Source organism: Saimiri boliviensis, chromosome 2 (genome assembly GCF_048565385.1).
Source record: "Saimiri boliviensis isolate mSaiBol1 chromosome 2, mSaiBol1.pri, whole genome shotgun sequence".
NCBI classification, from domain to species: domain Eukaryota; kingdom Metazoa; phylum Chordata; class Mammalia; order Primates; family Cebidae; genus Saimiri; species Saimiri boliviensis.
This window is the reverse complement of record NC_133450.1, coordinates 111,990,574-112,006,736: the sequence shown is the minus strand read 5'-3', so window position 1 is coordinate 112,006,736 and position 16,163 is coordinate 111,990,574. Positions and strand designations below refer to the sequence as shown.

General features: G+C 52.3%; 1 protein-coding gene across 1 annotated transcript in view; it reads right to left on the bottom strand.

The window, feature by feature from the left end:
• PLA2G4E (phospholipase A2 group IVE) overlaps positions 1 to 14,730 on the bottom strand; it is a 38,723-nt gene extending 23,993 nt beyond the window's left edge. Inside the window, exons 1-3 of the mRNA XM_074394027.1 lie at positions 14,635 to 14,730; positions 7,212 to 7,284; positions 1,260 to 1,396 (exon numbers count right to left, since the gene is read on the bottom strand). Coding sequence (XP_074250128.1) covers positions 1,260 to 1,396; positions 7,212 to 7,284; positions 14,635 to 14,730 — 306 coding nt within the window. The remainder of the gene's footprint in view (positions 1 to 1,259; positions 1,397 to 7,211; positions 7,285 to 14,634) is intronic.
• Positions 14,731 to 16,163: the final 1,433 nt, after the last annotated feature.

Sequence of the window (16,163 nt, the reverse complement as noted above, 5' to 3'; positions counted from 1 at the left end):
GAAAGAGCAAGAAGCAAGACCCCTGCCAGGATATAGAATGTGGCCAGCACTGGGCCCTTGGGCCTGAAGACAGCCCCTTTGGTGCTAGAAAATCCAGATCAGGGAAGCTAACATCTAAAACTCCAGGGAGTGAGGTGGCGAAGCTTGTAGGGGTTCTGATAATTGGTGGGGTTGGTGTGAGGTCTGTGAATGCTATCCTTTGACTCATCAGCCCCTAGAAAGTTCTCATGGATGGCCTCAAAGCCGCTATCCTGTCATCTAGCTGAACTCTGAGGTCAATGTTCTCAGGTGACCTGGACTAACCTCCGAGGCCTCTTGATCCGAGGATCCTGGGAGATGCAGGTTGAGGGTGGGCCTACCTCTGAAACCCATCTAGTGGACATAGGTTGTTCTGGGGGTTCCCAACGGGATGTAATTGCTGACCTTGTAATTACTAGAACCAACCCAGCTGCTCCACAATCAAAAGATGGCAGACGGAGCTCACATCTATATCCTTCTCTCTCACCACCTCACATGTGTGAGAGAAAAGGTATTGTAAAAATAGTAAGTATAAAGCCCTTCTTGAAAACAAAAAGGGTATGTCACGTAACAGAAATAAATACGTTTCCCTAAAACCTGGAAGCAGTAAGGTGGAGCTGTCCAGCCTCAAGCACCTCAAGACTGGGGCTGATGCCACTAGCATGGGACCAAATGTGTCTTAAGGGCTCTCTGCTGAGGCTGTCACAACTCAAGAGGCTCAAAGGGTAATGATCCCATGGGAGACGTGAACTCAACTTAGCCTCATCATGTAGCTGAAGAAGACCAATCCTTTGAAACAACTCAACAAATAAAAGCATACACACTCAAAGCAATGGATATAATAAAGCAATATGAAAAGAATTTAAGAGGGAGAGAACCCTCTGGCTGGAATTAGACTGGCCTCGAATCTAGTGAATAGAATGGTTCTTCCACTCTGTGGATTTCCCTGCTTGGAGAAGTCTCTGGAAATACAATCTGTTTTGGATAAGAGACACCTAGTTTCAGCAACAATTAAGACAAGAGAGACTAGGAGAAAACGCTAGAAACATAAATCGACTCAGAGAGGGGCAACCACGAGACAGGGAGGAGGAAGTAGTGGGTGAGTGGGAAGACAGGTTTGCAGGACAAGAAGCAGACGGAAGAAAAAGAGGCAGAAGAACAAAGAGGCAAAGAGAAGGACACGTGGGCAAGAGGGGAGCAGAACGCAGACAGGCAGACAGGTGCAGTCCTCCGTGTCTCACCTTCACTTGGCTCTGGATCTGGAAGTTGAAGCTTTCATTCCACTCTGGGTTTGGGCAGTTGGAGATGGTCCTTGTCCTCAGCCTCTTCTGAGAGGCAGTGGGCAGCCAGAGGCTCACAAAACAGTCTGCCTGGCTCACTGTTCAAGAAAGATAAGTGGAACCCATTCAGGTTCAGAGAAGAGAAAATGTGGAGTCAAAAGGGATCTTCAGGCAAGCCTCTTCCAGAGCCTGGCCCTGTCTCAGCCGGTTCCTCTCCTTACTCATAGGTCTAACTTTTCAGAGACCCAGAACCTCAAGAAGTCACAGACTGCAGGCTATGGGTCTCACAGAGGGTGACCCAGTCCCAGTGGCCATTCTCATAGACACAGATGGCCCCCGACTCTTATCAGAAGCACCCTTGTCTCTGAGCAAACAAATACCTGGTGGTTTTGGACAAGGTATGGTCACACAGTTTTTCCCTCTGCCAAGGTAAGATCTGGAAGACCAGCCCCCAGGGTCCAGTTTACTTATTGTGTTAGCCCAGGGCACCAGGTAAACCAAAGTAGGACCACACGCTCCCTCTGGGCTGAGGAGACGCGAAGATGGGAAGGAACACAGCCTGCTGGGAGTCGGTCAAGAAGGGCTCCAGTGGGCAAGGGCTTGAGTGAAACTAGCTATTCAGCATGATCCAGGAGCAGGAACCCATCTCCATACGGCTTAATGCCTCCACTGCATCTGGCCAGGCTCTTCATACCTATCCTATCTACAGCATGAGGTTATGGCCCAAGAAAGCCTCCCCGCTGTGGCCATGTATTTCTTTTTCATTCCAAATGAACAACCCAAGTGTAATGCTGCTGGATATGCTCTGGAGAAGGGACAGAGGCTTTGATCCCAACAAGCTCTCCCAAAATGAGGGAAGGTCTCCTAAGTCTTCCACCTGGAGCAGCAGAAGGGATAGGGTGAAAAGAGCAGCCCAGACTGGCTCCTTGCTCCATTCTACCTGGGAGGAAGGAGGCAGAGGGGCCATGACTGTCCTTGTTACTCTCTTGGCAATCGGCGAGGGTACGTCCCAGGATACACACCAGATACATAGGAAATGGTGAAAGCCAACACGGTTCGCAGCGTCAGACAGTTCTCTCGATGGTAAAGCTGACAAGAGGATGGGCGTTCTACCCTGGTAGGACTGATTTAAACTAGTTTTTAATTATTAAGAGTCACTAATGAGCGTGGAGCCAGGGCTGTCTTCGCCCTGCGTTGTCACCACACTGAAAGGTTTATCAGAATCAAGAGGCCTGATCTGCACCACAGACGTTCCTGTGATTTCATCCCTGAAGTCTGGTTAATCTTTGAGGCCTCACCATTCAGTGAAACGAAATGCACAGCCCTCCTCCTATTGAATAAAGGTGAGATGATGCCATACTTTAGATGTCATGATAATCGCTTAATCCAGACAAAAAGAATGACTGAAACCCAAACAGAATCAAAAGAAAATGATGACCTAATCACCCTATTCATCCCCTCTATGCTCAACCTGCTCTTCCTTATCATCACTCAGGCTTCCAGGCCAGAAACCAGTGTCATCCCTGATTCTCAGCTTCAGCTGATTTAACCCTTTGTCTCTCTTGGGCCCCCCATTTCTCATCTACCCTGCCACTCTGCTGGTGCAGAACACCGTGATCTCTGAGGCCACTTCCCAGATGGGCTCCCCATGTCCTGTCTTGCCCCACTCTAATCTTTTCTCCAAAGAGAAGTCACAGGGAGCTTTTTAGATATGACCATGCCACTCCCCAGTTTAAGAACCATCAGGGGCTCCCTTCTGCCCTCAGGAAGGAGTCCCAGACACAGAGTGGCTGCCCCTGCCCACTTCCCCAACCTCAGCCTCATCTCTCCAGCCTCTCTAATACCCACCCCTGCCCTCTGTGTGTATGTGCACATGTGCACACATGTACATTCACAAACACACACAGACGCATGCACTCAAACTTACACACACACACTCACAGTTTAGAATCCAGCCAAACACAATCACTTGCATGAAAAGGTGTCAGGCTGTCTTGATTTCAGCCTTCGCATGGGTAGCGCCCTCTGCCCAGAACACTCTCCTACTTTCACCCACCCTTCTCCTGGCTAGCCTCTTGGGGCCTTCAGAAGGAACCTCCTCTGGAAGCTTTTCCTGAGCACCCAAGTCTGGGCCAGGTATCCCTGAATCCAGAGTCCTGCTCCTCTCCCTGGGAGAACCCCTATGCTGCCCTGCAATAACAGATGGACTCCTTGGAATACATTACACTGTGGCCACAGGATACAGGTACAGATACATCACTGCAGATGTGTAAGAGGTCAGCCTGTCTCATTGCTCTGCCGATATGGAGACTCACTGGGGACCTGCTCAGCCCTCTTGAACCCCTCCCTTGGTTTTTCTAGAATACTGGTCCCTCCTCCCAGGCCTGAACCATACCCCTCATGTCTGTCTCCTGTCCGCTGGGAGCCTGCAGGCAGGGACCGGCCAGCTCCACACCTACTGGCTCTGTCACTTGCCTCGCACTCGCAATTTGATGGACCCTGGAAGGGCCCCTTCCCTCTAAAATTGTTTTCCTATCATTAGTCCATGCCTAAAACTCTCCTACTACCACCCATTAAATAAAAACTCAGTATTTTTGGCCTAAGGCTTAAATGTCTACTAAAGAAAAAGAAATATTCTTGGCGGAGACCAGAGGGATCAGATATTCACATTCCAAACATTATTTTTTCAGTAGTGTTGTGGAGAGTGGCTTCCTCTGTCCACCCCCAGCAATGAAGAATGGTTAGGCAATGGTGACCTGGTTCCAAGAATTTCACGGACTATGGGGATTTCCTAGGTACAGATAGGTTCTAATCTCTGTTTCTCTTGGAGTGACAGAAGGTTTGGTCATCTGAATGACATGTCTTCTTTCCTGGAATGTGGGTGGCAGAGGCTACTTAATCAACTCTACAGATGTCCAGAACTCTGTCTCTCTAACACCTCTGGTATTAGACACCTGTCTGATGTCCCTTGGGGTGCTGGTTTGGGTTTTAATTTGTTTTCCCAAGAGAAACAAAACTCCTGACCACTGGGAGGTTTCCAGACCTGATGGTCTCTCAGTCCTGGCCCAGGGCTCTTCCAACTATCAAGAAAGAGTCAGCCTCGAGTCTGTGTATTCATTGCCATTTAGCCTCTTTGAAATCTTAGGAGACTCAGGTACAAGTTACAAGACTAAATGGGAGTGCTGTTTGTGTTGGATTCAAACTAGAAGGGAAAATTTGGGGACAAGAGTAACCCAGGACCTAAAAGGCTTTGGGATAGTCTTAAATGTAACCCAGGCAAGGTAGCAACACAGCCCAGCCTGCAGCAACTGTGGAATCCAGACAGAACGTGACTGGGGTTGGCACCCTGAGATGCCACATGTACCTTCCACCTTGTTCCTCAGGGGAAATGAAGGAAAACATAAGGAGCAAGGGGGTTCTCAAAAAGTACCAGGTACCCCCCAAAGGCAGCCTGCGTGCCCGAGGGTCATTCAGGGAAGGGAGGAGGAGGAGGCTTGCAGAGCTAGACCACAGCCTGTTTCTCTGGCCGCCTGTCCTTCCTCATGCCCTGTCACCCGCTGAGTGACAGGTGTGGCAGGAAAAAGACAGAAGAATGGGCCCTGAACACTGGGAAGTCTGACTGTGCAGGTGCAGGCATGCAGCTGGGGGCGTGTGGCCAGGTGACTGGAGGGGCTGGGACAGACACCTCAAAAGGAGTTGGAGGGCTCACGCCTATAATCCCAGCATTTTGGGAGGCTGAAACAGGATCGCTTGAGCCCAGAAGTTCAAACCCAGCTTGGGCAATATGGTGAAACTCTGTCTCCACAAATATATATATATATATATATTTTAAAATCAGCCAGGTGTGGTGGTGCATGGTTGTAGTCCTAGCTACTCAGGAGGCTGAGGTGGGAGGATCACCTGAGCCCAGGAGGTCGAGGCTGCAGAGAGATGGCACTGAGCCACTGTACTCCAGTCTGGGCAACAGAGTGAGGCTCTGTCTCCAAAAAAAGAAAAGAAAAAGAAAAAGAAAAAACAGAAGGAGCTAAAGGAACGCAAGCACTGCTGTGGATATGTGGGAGCTGGGTTGTCCCAAGGATGAGGGTGAACCCTGCCCAAGAGTGGGGAAATGTCTGAGTGACCTCCATGGCATGGGCAAGAGAGGAGGCCATGTCCCAGGCCCAGGGGACACTCCCTGGCTCCTCAGATTGCTCACTGATGGGCTGGGAAAGACCCCAAGAAGCTCGAGGAGAAGTCCCTGACCCTTTGGTTGGCCAGATGGCAGACACAGACTCAAACTGAGGCTGCTGAAGCCACTCCTACTGGCACGGGCTCTGAACACATCACCCTCTGGGGCTCTGTCTCTGGAATCCTGCTTGGTCCCTTCGCTGTCTCTGGGGCTCAGGGCCCTGCCACACTCATCCATCCACACTCAGCCTTGCCTTGCAGTGACAGGTTCCTGCAAGCTCCCAGACTCGCCGCACCTGCGCTCTGGCCCAGGCTGCATTGGAACCCTGAGGAAGTCATGCAATCGCTTGCTCAAGACCTCAGGCACTCCATCACTTTGAAGGCATCCGATCCCTCCTCTGCCTCACTTCCTGGTTCCCCGCACTTGGCTTGTCTCTTCTCTTCCCACACTCTCCAGAACTGGGATCAAGCCACTTCCCTCTTAGGCAATCATTAACCTTTCATCTGCAAAATGGGCCTCCAGGATTTCCCCTCTTGCTGTTGGGAGCATCAGGCAGTGTGTGGATGTCTGGTCACAGGTCAGCCAGGCAGGTGCTCAGGGGGTGTGGTTGCCCTCTCTCAGGACAGCCTCTGCCCCAGACTGGGCTCCCCAGCCCTCTGGATGCTCAGGTGCTGCCCCATTAGACCCCACACCCTCCGTGCGGCTTATGGAAAAAAGAAGGGCCCAGCTCTCAGTGTTCTCCTCCGCCTCTAACCTCCCTGGTGACAAGATGGGAACACTGTCTCCTATTATTCTAGAGCTGCTTTGGACATAGACAGCTCCTCTTGTTAAAATGTACACTCAGTCTCAGGGCTCTGTGTCTTCTCTGCCCCTCTCAGGCCCTCTCTAGCCTTTGGGGGTCCTTGTGGCCCTTGAGCCATTTCGGCGTGGTTACCGGTGAGTGGGGATGCTCCCCAGCTGGGGGCCTGGACACGACTTTTTCCTCCTTGGGGCCAATTTCGTCTCTGGATGAGGCTAGTGAGGGCAGTGTGGGGAGGGGCTTTGGGTTGTCATGATTGCCTACAAAGCCACCCAAAGACAGGGATGGGAGGATTTTGCCCCCTGAGACGCCTCCATTGGTCCCCATGGCCTGGAAATGCAGCAGGTGCTGGGATGAAGGGGGAGGTCAGGGCTGCAGGAAACAGCACTGCCCAAACAGCCCCGGGAAGTCCAGCCATATCCTTGGGCTGAACTGCACAACTGGGTGCTGTGGGCTCTGGCATGGCCCCCAGAGCCCAGTTTCAGATCTTTGTTCTGAGAAGGGGCTCTGGGAGTCAGCTGGCAGCTGGCTCCAGATGCCTATGCGCCTCTCCTTCCACTTAACCCCAAGAGGCCCTAAACACAAGGAGGAGCAAGGAGTGCTCCATGTGGGCAAAGCTTGTGCCCCTGGAAATGGATTCCAGGGAGAAAGTTTGGGGAGGAGACAGTGGGCAAACAGAGCTCTTGGATGCGGGCACAGATTGTGGGGCAGGTAGCATCGAGGAAACAGCACAAGCGAGTGGCCTAGAAGAGTGACGGCAACCCGAAAGTCTAAACTACAACTTGAGTAAGAACACACATGCATGCACATGCATGCACACATATACACCCCCCCATCCCCCCACCCCCCGCCCACAGAGATCCGCCTGACCATTTCTCCAGCCAGGGCCTCCCCGCTCCAGACCCTGTAAGCAGAGCAGAAGGAGAAAAGTGAGGTGAATACTCACGCATATCACCCTGCCGGACATTTTTCATCCGGATGACCCGCACTGTCAACAGGTGGCATGGAGACAGCCCGTCCTGTGGAAGGAGAGGACAGAGAACTCACTCTTCAAGCATCACCCCAAGGTCATCACCCCTGGGAGACTTCCCCACTTTGCCTCCGCAGGCCTGTCCACTTGCGTTACAGCAGCCCTCATGCTGAATATATACATATATATTTTATTTATTTATTTCGAGACAAGAGTTTCACTCTTGTTGCCCAGGCTGGAGTGCAACAGTGCAATCTTGGTTCACTGCAACCTTTGCCTCCTAGGTTCAAGCAATTCTCCTGCCTTAGCCTCCCAAGTAGCTGGGGTTACAGGTGCCTGTCACACGCCTGGCTAATTTTTTGGAGTTTTAGTAGAGATGGGATTTCACCATGTTGTCCAGGCTGATCTCGAACTCCTGACATCAGGTGATCCACCTGTCTCAGCCTCCAAAAGTGCTGGGATTACAGGTGTGAGTCAGGACGCCCAGCTCCCCATGCCGTTTTAGATTTGTTTGCTTGGGTTTCTGTTTGCTCTTCACCCTGTAAGATCCTGGAAGCGCCAGAGAGCCTGGGGCCCTGACTGGCTTTTCATCTTTGTACCTCCAATACTCCAGAAAACCGTCTGCCTCTTGCTGCTTCACTGTTTCCCGCGAGGGGTCCTTGGGGAGTCTTGGTTTATCTGCGATGACCTCTCTGTCCTGACGGCAAAAGCTCAAGTAGTCCTTGGTTTGATGACTGGCTCCTGTCAGATGCCTCTGCGGGTCATGATCACCCCACGGGACCAGAGCCCTGAGGTGTCCCCCTCCCTAGCACCTTGTCCTAACGTCTGGGGTGCGGGAACACCCCAGCCCCGCTCACACCATGCTGATGCTCCTGCTCCTGTCCTGCCCCTCTTCGAGCTCTGATCACCTCCTGGGGGCTCTGCAATCATCTCAAGCCCGGGTCCTCATGGAACCCCCAGATCCCTCCCTGGGCTGCAGTGTCTGGGGCAGTAGCCATGATTCCGTAAAGCCCCGCACACCCCTCTCCAGCCGCCCCTGCACTCTGAGTCTCAGCAGCCACCACTCCACTTTGTCCCCCTTGGACCCATGACTTTCTGCCTCCCAGAGGCTCCGAAACCACCTCTCCCAGCCGCACCAGCTTCTCTGGACCCTGCAGCCGCAGAGGGTCCTTGGATCATCCTTCCTGCCTACCGAGGGACCGCGGCTGTCTCCCAGTGCTCCTCTGCCCACTGCCCTCCGCCCCAGGCATTAAGCCTGTGGGAGCCGCTTTCGTTTCACCCCTCTCCTTGCCGGCATCTCTTCCAGGGGCTGTCTTTAGAGCTCAGGGCCTGTGCGCTTGCTGGTGGGGCTCCCTGCCTCTGTTGCTCTGAGGGTGCCAGTCCTCTGATTGTTCCTCTGAATCAATGAGCCATCTTCTGGAGTATTACTTTTCAGCACCTACTGTGTACCAGGCCTTATGCTAGATGCTGGGGAGTCAGGGGTGAATATGAGGCAGAGACAGACAGGTTAAAGGCAACGGTGGCCAGTGGCTTTGATGGAGAGAACAAGTCAAGCTGGTCACAGGCTGTCCACACCTTGGCTTGGGGCCTCTCCCTGGCTCCAGAAGCCTCCCCGCCATCAGTCATGCTTCTGGACTCTGAAACCCTCTTCTGGTCCCTAGGTGCCCAAGGCTGCAGAGGTGAGGTGCGTTTCCACTCTGAGCTGGCATACCCTGGAAGGGGGCAGCCTCGCACCTGTTCTCTTCAGGTGTCCTGGTTCTGTTTTTCTTGGGGCGTGCCTTTCCTGTTGGAATCTTGGGACGTGAAGCCTCTTTGCTGAGAGTTTTACCCAGGCTTAGATGAGTCTTCGTTGCCGTCCATTCCCAGCCTGCACCCATGGTAAATGCCAACCGACCGAATGTCTGTATTTATAGAGTCCTCTGAACTGGCCCCTCCACACGCCACCCTGCATGTTCTACTCTGTGTGGCCAGAATTGCTTTAGACCTTTTTGAGAGGATGCAATTCTCCTCTCCTTAAATACTACTGGAATTGGTGGCAGGGGAAACAAGATATGAAGGAAAAAAGTTTCTCTAATCCCACCACTTAGAGAAAAACTTTTTTTTTTTTGAGACGGAGTTTCGCTCTTGTTACCCAGGCTGGAGTGCAATGGCACGATCTCGGCTCACCGCAACCTCCGCCTCCTGGGTTCAGGCAATTCTCCTGCCTCAGCCTCCTGAGTAGCTGGCATTACAGGCACATGCTACCATGCCCAGCTAATTTTTAGTATTTTTAGTAGAGACAGGGTTTCACCATGTTGACCGGGATGGTCTCCATCTCTTGACCTCGTGATCCACCCGCCTTGGCCTCCCAAAGTGCTGGGATTACAGGCGTGAGCCACCGCGCCCGGCAGAGAAAAACATTTTATCTTTATTTTATTTTTTTATTTTTAGTGACAGGGTCTCGCTCTGTTGCCCAGGATAGGCAATCTTTTGATGTTGGTCCTTCCAGACTTTCCTGGGACTTAATTTTTCTTTTTTTCTTTTCAAGATGGAGTCCTGCTCTGTCACACAGGCTGGAGTGCAGTATCGTGATCTCAGCTCACTGCAAACTCCACTTCCCAGGTTCAAGCAATTCTCCCACCTCAGCCTCCTGAGTAGCTGGAATTAAAGGCGCTCATGACCATGCCCAGCTAATTTTTGTATGTCTAGTAGAGACGGAGTTTCACCATGTTGGCCAGGTTGCTCTTGAACTCCTAGCCTCAGGTGATTCTGCCTGCCTCAGCCTCCCAAAGTGCTGTGATTACAGGCATGAGCTACCGTGCGCAGCTCCTGGGACTTAATTCTGATCAGTAACAGAATGCAGATTCTGCGAAGGTTACATTATTTAGTCCCTTTTAAGATCTCTCCTCTTCTCAATAGCTGCCTCAAAATTAGGACAAAAGTCAAACTCAGTGAGTTATAGGCCTGAAGATTTCTTTTGTGAGATCAACTGTGAAATATGGTCCATCACTTGCTCTAACAGCATTCTGTTGGGAGCTGGAGACTTGGGCCACAAGCCACACACACTGCTTGTCCTCTGGTGCTGGAGACATGGCTATGGCCTTTGGCCAGACCTCCAAGGCACAGTGCACCCCACCCTTCTCACTCTGCCTGAGTGCAGCACACACACTGGGCTGGCCTGGTGAGGAGGCAGGGTCAGCTTTCACCAGGCAAGCACTTTTGGCAAAACCTGTGCCCACCGGCCCGCTTTCTCAATGGGCAACTAGAGTCTAAGCTGTGGAGGCTTCCACAGGCAGGAGTCAGTCCTGGGGGATATTTCACAGTGTTTCAGGGCTCTGAACCCAGGTCAGGTGGTCCTCTCGGCCATCACAGCCCTTCTCCTGCGTCCAGGAGGGGCTGCCTGTGGCCTAGCCTTCCTGCTTCAATATCTACCCCAACAGGGAAGGCACAGGCACAGTTTTTCTTAGGACCTCACTCCAGGTGTCCTGCCTTCCAGGACAAGTTCACTCCAGTCATCTAACCCCAGTGCCTTCCAATGCATGTGACCATTTCTTCCTGCTCTAACAGAGCAACAGTAACAGCTGGCATCTGCTGTGTGCCAGCCATACACAGGAACTGTGTACAGATTCTCTGCATATTATCTTGCTTACTCCCTAAAATCACCCACAAAGCAGTTATTATTGGCCTCACCTTTACAGATGGAGAATCAGAGGCTAAGCCCTTTGACGCAGCGTTCGCAGCTAGAATCAGAGAAATCCAATGCTGCTTCTCAAGCCTGTATTTCTCCTACTGCTATTGTATCTGTTTACTTGGCAAACAGGAAGACAGGTGTTGCTTGCCCTCATCTCTTCTTTGGTTTTTGTCTCTTTAAAACAATTTTCTGACAGATTCTGCTTTTCACCCAAAGCCAAAACATAATCCCAAACTCTCACATTCTTCTATGGTCTGCACTCTTACTGGCTGGCTGTGCTTCTACCAACACATTCTAGGATCTCCCTCTCTCTCTCTCTCTCTTTTTTTTTTTAGACAGAGTCTCCCTCTGTCACCCAGGCTGGAGTGCAGTGGCATGATCTCAGCTCGCTGCAACCTCCACCTCCTGGGTTCAAGCAATTCTCCTGCCTCAGCCTCCCAAGTAGCTGGAATTATAGGCACCGGCTACCATGCCCAGCTAATTTTTTTTTTTAGTAGAGATGAGGTTTCACCGTGTTGGCCAGGTTGGTCTTGAACTGCTGACCTTGTGATCCACGCACCTTAGCCTCCCAAAGTGCTAGGATTATAAGCATAAGCCATTATGCCTGGCCCTGATCTCCCTCTCGTTTTTAAACATCTGGACTACATTAGAACCATAAGGTCCTTGGAGAAGTTCCCATTTTCCAGTAGCCACAGATTGCTCCACTTGAGCCTCAGATCACCACCCTCCAGCTCACAAATTTTCAGGAGAGACCCAGTTTGCAGGAGACAACCATATTTTGCCAGCACAGAAATGGGACCGGAAAGGGAGTTTGAGAGTCATCCCAGTGGGGCCATGCTGGGAGGAAGGCAGCAGGAATATGGGACTTAGGAATATGATATGGGGTGCAGATGCATTCCGGGAACCAGGTCTATGAGGAATGGCCTTCTTGGGTTGCAATAAATATACCTATTTTGCTTCTGATATAATCTGCTCGATCAGTATTGCTAGAGGTGAGCAAAAATTCATGGCCTAGAGGCAATTAATCTCCAGTGGAAAGATGCAGTAAAGGACGGTATCTCGCATCTGTGACTATGCACGTGGGAACCAGAAACCCGGGAGGCTGTGGAACCCAAGTTGACAGGGTTGCACATGGTGTGATAAGGGCCAAAGCTTTAAGACTCAGACAGCTCGTCCCTAGAACAGGATGCCCTGGCTGGGATTGGGTATCAAGGTGAAGAGTCAAAATATTTCACAACGGACATGATCAAGCACCATGCCAGCTGGGCTGCAGCCCTGGAGGAGGGACAGGCATTCATCCTTCATAGGGGCATTGGAAGGGCCGTGCGGTAAGGACCAGGGGAGCACTCAGGGACTTGGAGCTCAAAGCAGGAACCGTTTGGGAAGCAGTCCAGAGGTATATTTCGCCACTTTGACAGCCAATACAGCTGGGTCAGGCAGGACAGGCTGGACAGCAGTTTTCCGGGAAGCCAGGGGAGAGAGAAGGCCTCACTGCTCATGCTACAGACACATGGCCCCAGCCCACTCCCCAGCCTGGACTCTGGGGTTGATCTTACCAGGACTCCGCTGCCCCCTGGGGACCTACGGGGAACGGTGGGACCTTGTCAGCTCATGTGAAAAAGAGGCAGCCCCTTGAATCTCAGGACCGGCTATGATGCAATCCAATGCTGCCCCTTCCCACACCTAATTTGATAGATACGATCTTTGGCGGGGGTGGGGGTGGGAACAAAATGTAAGACTCTGCTGTGGCGGGCCCAGCTGGGCTGTGCTCTAGGTGTCGTGCAGATGCTCTTGTCTAACCCTCCAACCACCACCGAGGAAGACATCATCATCCCTGCTTTATAGAGGGGAAGGCCGAGTTTAGAGAGGTTACATCTCACACAGGCGCATGCAGCTCGGGAGTGGCAGAGCCAGGACTTGGTCCAGGTCTCCAGGGCCCATGCCCTCCGTCCACCCAGCCCTCACCAGGAATGTACAGCACAGGCCAGCAGCTTGCTCCGAGTCATGTGCTAGACTCATCAGTAGCAGAGACAGGAGGAAAAGCCTCAGTTTCCAAATTGGAGCTCTTCCTACACCCCAAGAATCTACCTATTACCACAAATCAGTCAAAAGAATACTTAATTACAGAAGGGCTCCCAGGGTCAGGTGTCTGGGTGGAAGCAGGGTCTGGGGAAGGGTCTGACAACCATGTTTCAGAAGTGGTGGGTCTGATGCCCATCCCTGAGCCAGACACTCCCTCAGCAAACCATCCATGAGTTCTGGGGAGCCTGGAGAGGGGGAAGATGGCTCCTGTGGAGACTGTAGGAACTTCTTCCCCAGCACTTCTCAGGTCAGGCTAGGTGGATGATGCCACCTCCTCCTCCCTAGAGAGCTAGGTGTACCCTTCAGTTTCTTGCAACACCTGTGTCAGAGTTAGCCCAGGCTTGTGCTGTCTTCCAGAACGTGTGGGCCCTCTCTTAAGGATATCATTGGGAGGGGACATCATGGGACCCTAATACACGTCCCAGCCACTCTGAGCAATGTCCCAGACTAAGGGTCAACTGGGAGGAGCTACTATGGCTGTTTTCCTTTTTATCACCAGGCTAGTTGAATGGTCAGGGCAAGAAATCCTGGTACCAACATGGACCTGCCAGGGCTGACAGGGACAGACGCAGCTCATGGAGAGGCTCCTGAAGCCACACTTGGGATCCTGGGCTCTCAGCTGTTTCACTGCCCTCTTTGAGGTAAGCTCTGTCACCTCTGTAGATCTCTCCTAGCCCAAGCTCTTGAAGACTCAAAAAGATTGGCAGGAACAATCGCTGGCCAGAGGCCCTTCCAGCCACCCAAGTACTACAGGGAAACCAAGGCACAGCCCAGGAGGCAGTGTCTACCTGGCCTTCACAGCGGGGTCACTGGCCACCATCTGGCACAGAGCTCCCTGCCTTGGGCTCCTTGGAGACTGAACAGGGTCTCCATCTCCTCCACCAAGGGACAAGGGACTTTCAGGGCATCACTCATGTCATTCAATGATTTGATAGGAACCAGGGAGGAGGCCCTGGGGAGGGTGATGAGGAAGAAATGCTGCCCTCCAGGAGCCAGCTAATGACCCTTCCCAAGGGAAGCCTACAGCAGATTGAAGCATTAAGGCCATCTCCCTATTGTCTAGTTGGGGAAACTGAGGCAGGGCTGGTTTAGAGCCCCAGCAACCTGATTCATGAACCCAGAGGTCTCCCTGTGAGGCTGTGAAGAGTTGGTTGGACCCAGGAGCCTTGTCTATAAACCCAGGTGGGCAGCTTTGTGGCAGATGGCAACAGATTTATAAGGCCACCAATTCTCACCATACACTATACGATACTCTTGCACAGTGTAGAAGCTTAGGATGTTTGCAAGGTTAATACCTGCATGTCATTAAGGCAGGCCAAATGTGGATCCCTCTGGCATACTGTCTACCCTGGGTGCTGGCCTGGCCCCAGGATGGTCCCAAGCCACTGCATGGTGCCTTGAAAAGCTTGAGGGTACTTTCAGCTGGGCCACTCACCCAGGATCCCTGGCCCCAAATGGGCTAAACTGCTTCCCCCAGGTTTTAGGATGAGGCTCCCTGAGCCCAGGTCCCTAGGACGTCCAACGCCCACCAGCCCTCCCTGAGGCCTGTCTCTTGTCCTCGGCTCCCCACCCCTGCCCCTTGCTGCCTGGCCATGCCTCACTGGCCCTCAGCCTTTGGCCCCAGCCACCAAGCACCCCCCCCCTCACCTTCAAGGCACAGGTGGCCGAGGGCCTGCCGTCTTCTGCTTGGCATGGGTCAGTCAGGGAGTGGGAGACCCAGGCAGGTATCTGCCTCAGGAGCATTGCGGCGGCTCTCCAGCTGGGTGGCAAGAGCAGGAACTTATACTCTGACTCAGAACTCCACCCTCCAGGCTGCAGCTTGGCAGTATTGGGATTGCCCTGGGAGTGGTTTGGGTGTGTAGACAGATAGGGTACTTGGGCCTAGATCTCTCAGTATCAAGGAAATCACACGTCTTTCGGTCATAGAAATACAGGGACCCACAGGGCTCTGGCCCTTGGGGTCAGCAGTCTGTAGCCCCCAGCCACTCAGAATGACCAGGCCTTTGAGGGCATAGGGTGGCAAGAAGAGGACACTGAACCCACACGACTATAGGACTAGCCCCACCATAATTTAGGAAACCTCTATCTCTTCGGGTCAAAGAGGTCATGGCTCATAGATGCGCCTCTAGGAAGACGGGACCCTCACTCCCAACAGCACTTCAGTGTCATGGCTTGGCAAAGCTTCACAGGATTCCTGACCACAACTCCAACAGAGACCAAGGTCCGGGCTTCCAAAGTTACAGGGTGAAGAAAGAAAGCAATTGCCCAATACTTGATGAGAAGAGGGTCCAGGGCAACTGCCCTCTGTCCTCCCTCCTGGTGGACAGAGGGTGTGTCCACCTCCTGCCTGGTCTCAGGACAGGTTGGAGGATGCACCTGCCCCACCCAGATGATTCCTATCTCTAGCCTGGTGGTTCACACGAGGGCCTGACAAGGGTAGGGTGGCTTTGCCTGCCCTGCTGCCTGACTATACACTGGGAGTTTCCTGCCTGAGCTATTGCCTGGGGCCCCACAACCGGCTTTTCTGGCCCATAGACAGAAGTGCTTTTTTGGAATTAAGGATGAGATCTGAACACGGGATAGACTGGGCCTGAACATAGGGATGGCACCAGGATGGAGGTACCTCTGGGACCTCTTCACGTGCCTGGCCCTCCAGAGAGTGGAGGGGCCTTAGCCTGCTGCCCTCCCCTCCTCTGCCAAGGATGGAGACTCAGCACCACATCCCTCGCAGACTCCACAAATTCTATTTAGTTCATGTACCTAGTAAGCACCTGCTGTATACATCTTACTAAGAGAGGAAATTCTAAGCTTGAAGTTGCTGACAGTCTGGCTGGAGAGCCAGATGCATCCAACCCCTCAAAGGCTCAGAGATCCAAGTTTCCCTATGGGGAGAGGGGGGCATCTTAGAGGGATCAACATAAACCCTTTGTGTTTGTGAAGAACCATGGTTTACAGCAGCAGTCCCAACCTTTTTAGTGCCAGGGACTGGTTTCATGGAAAACAGTTTTCCTATGGACCAGGTTGAGGGGATGGTTTTGGGATGCTTCAAGTGCCTTACATTTATTGTGCACTTTATTTCTATTATTATTACATTGTCTTATATAATGAAATAATCATACAGCTCACCATAATGTAGAATCAGTGCGAGCCCTGAGTTCGTTTTCCTGCAACTAGAT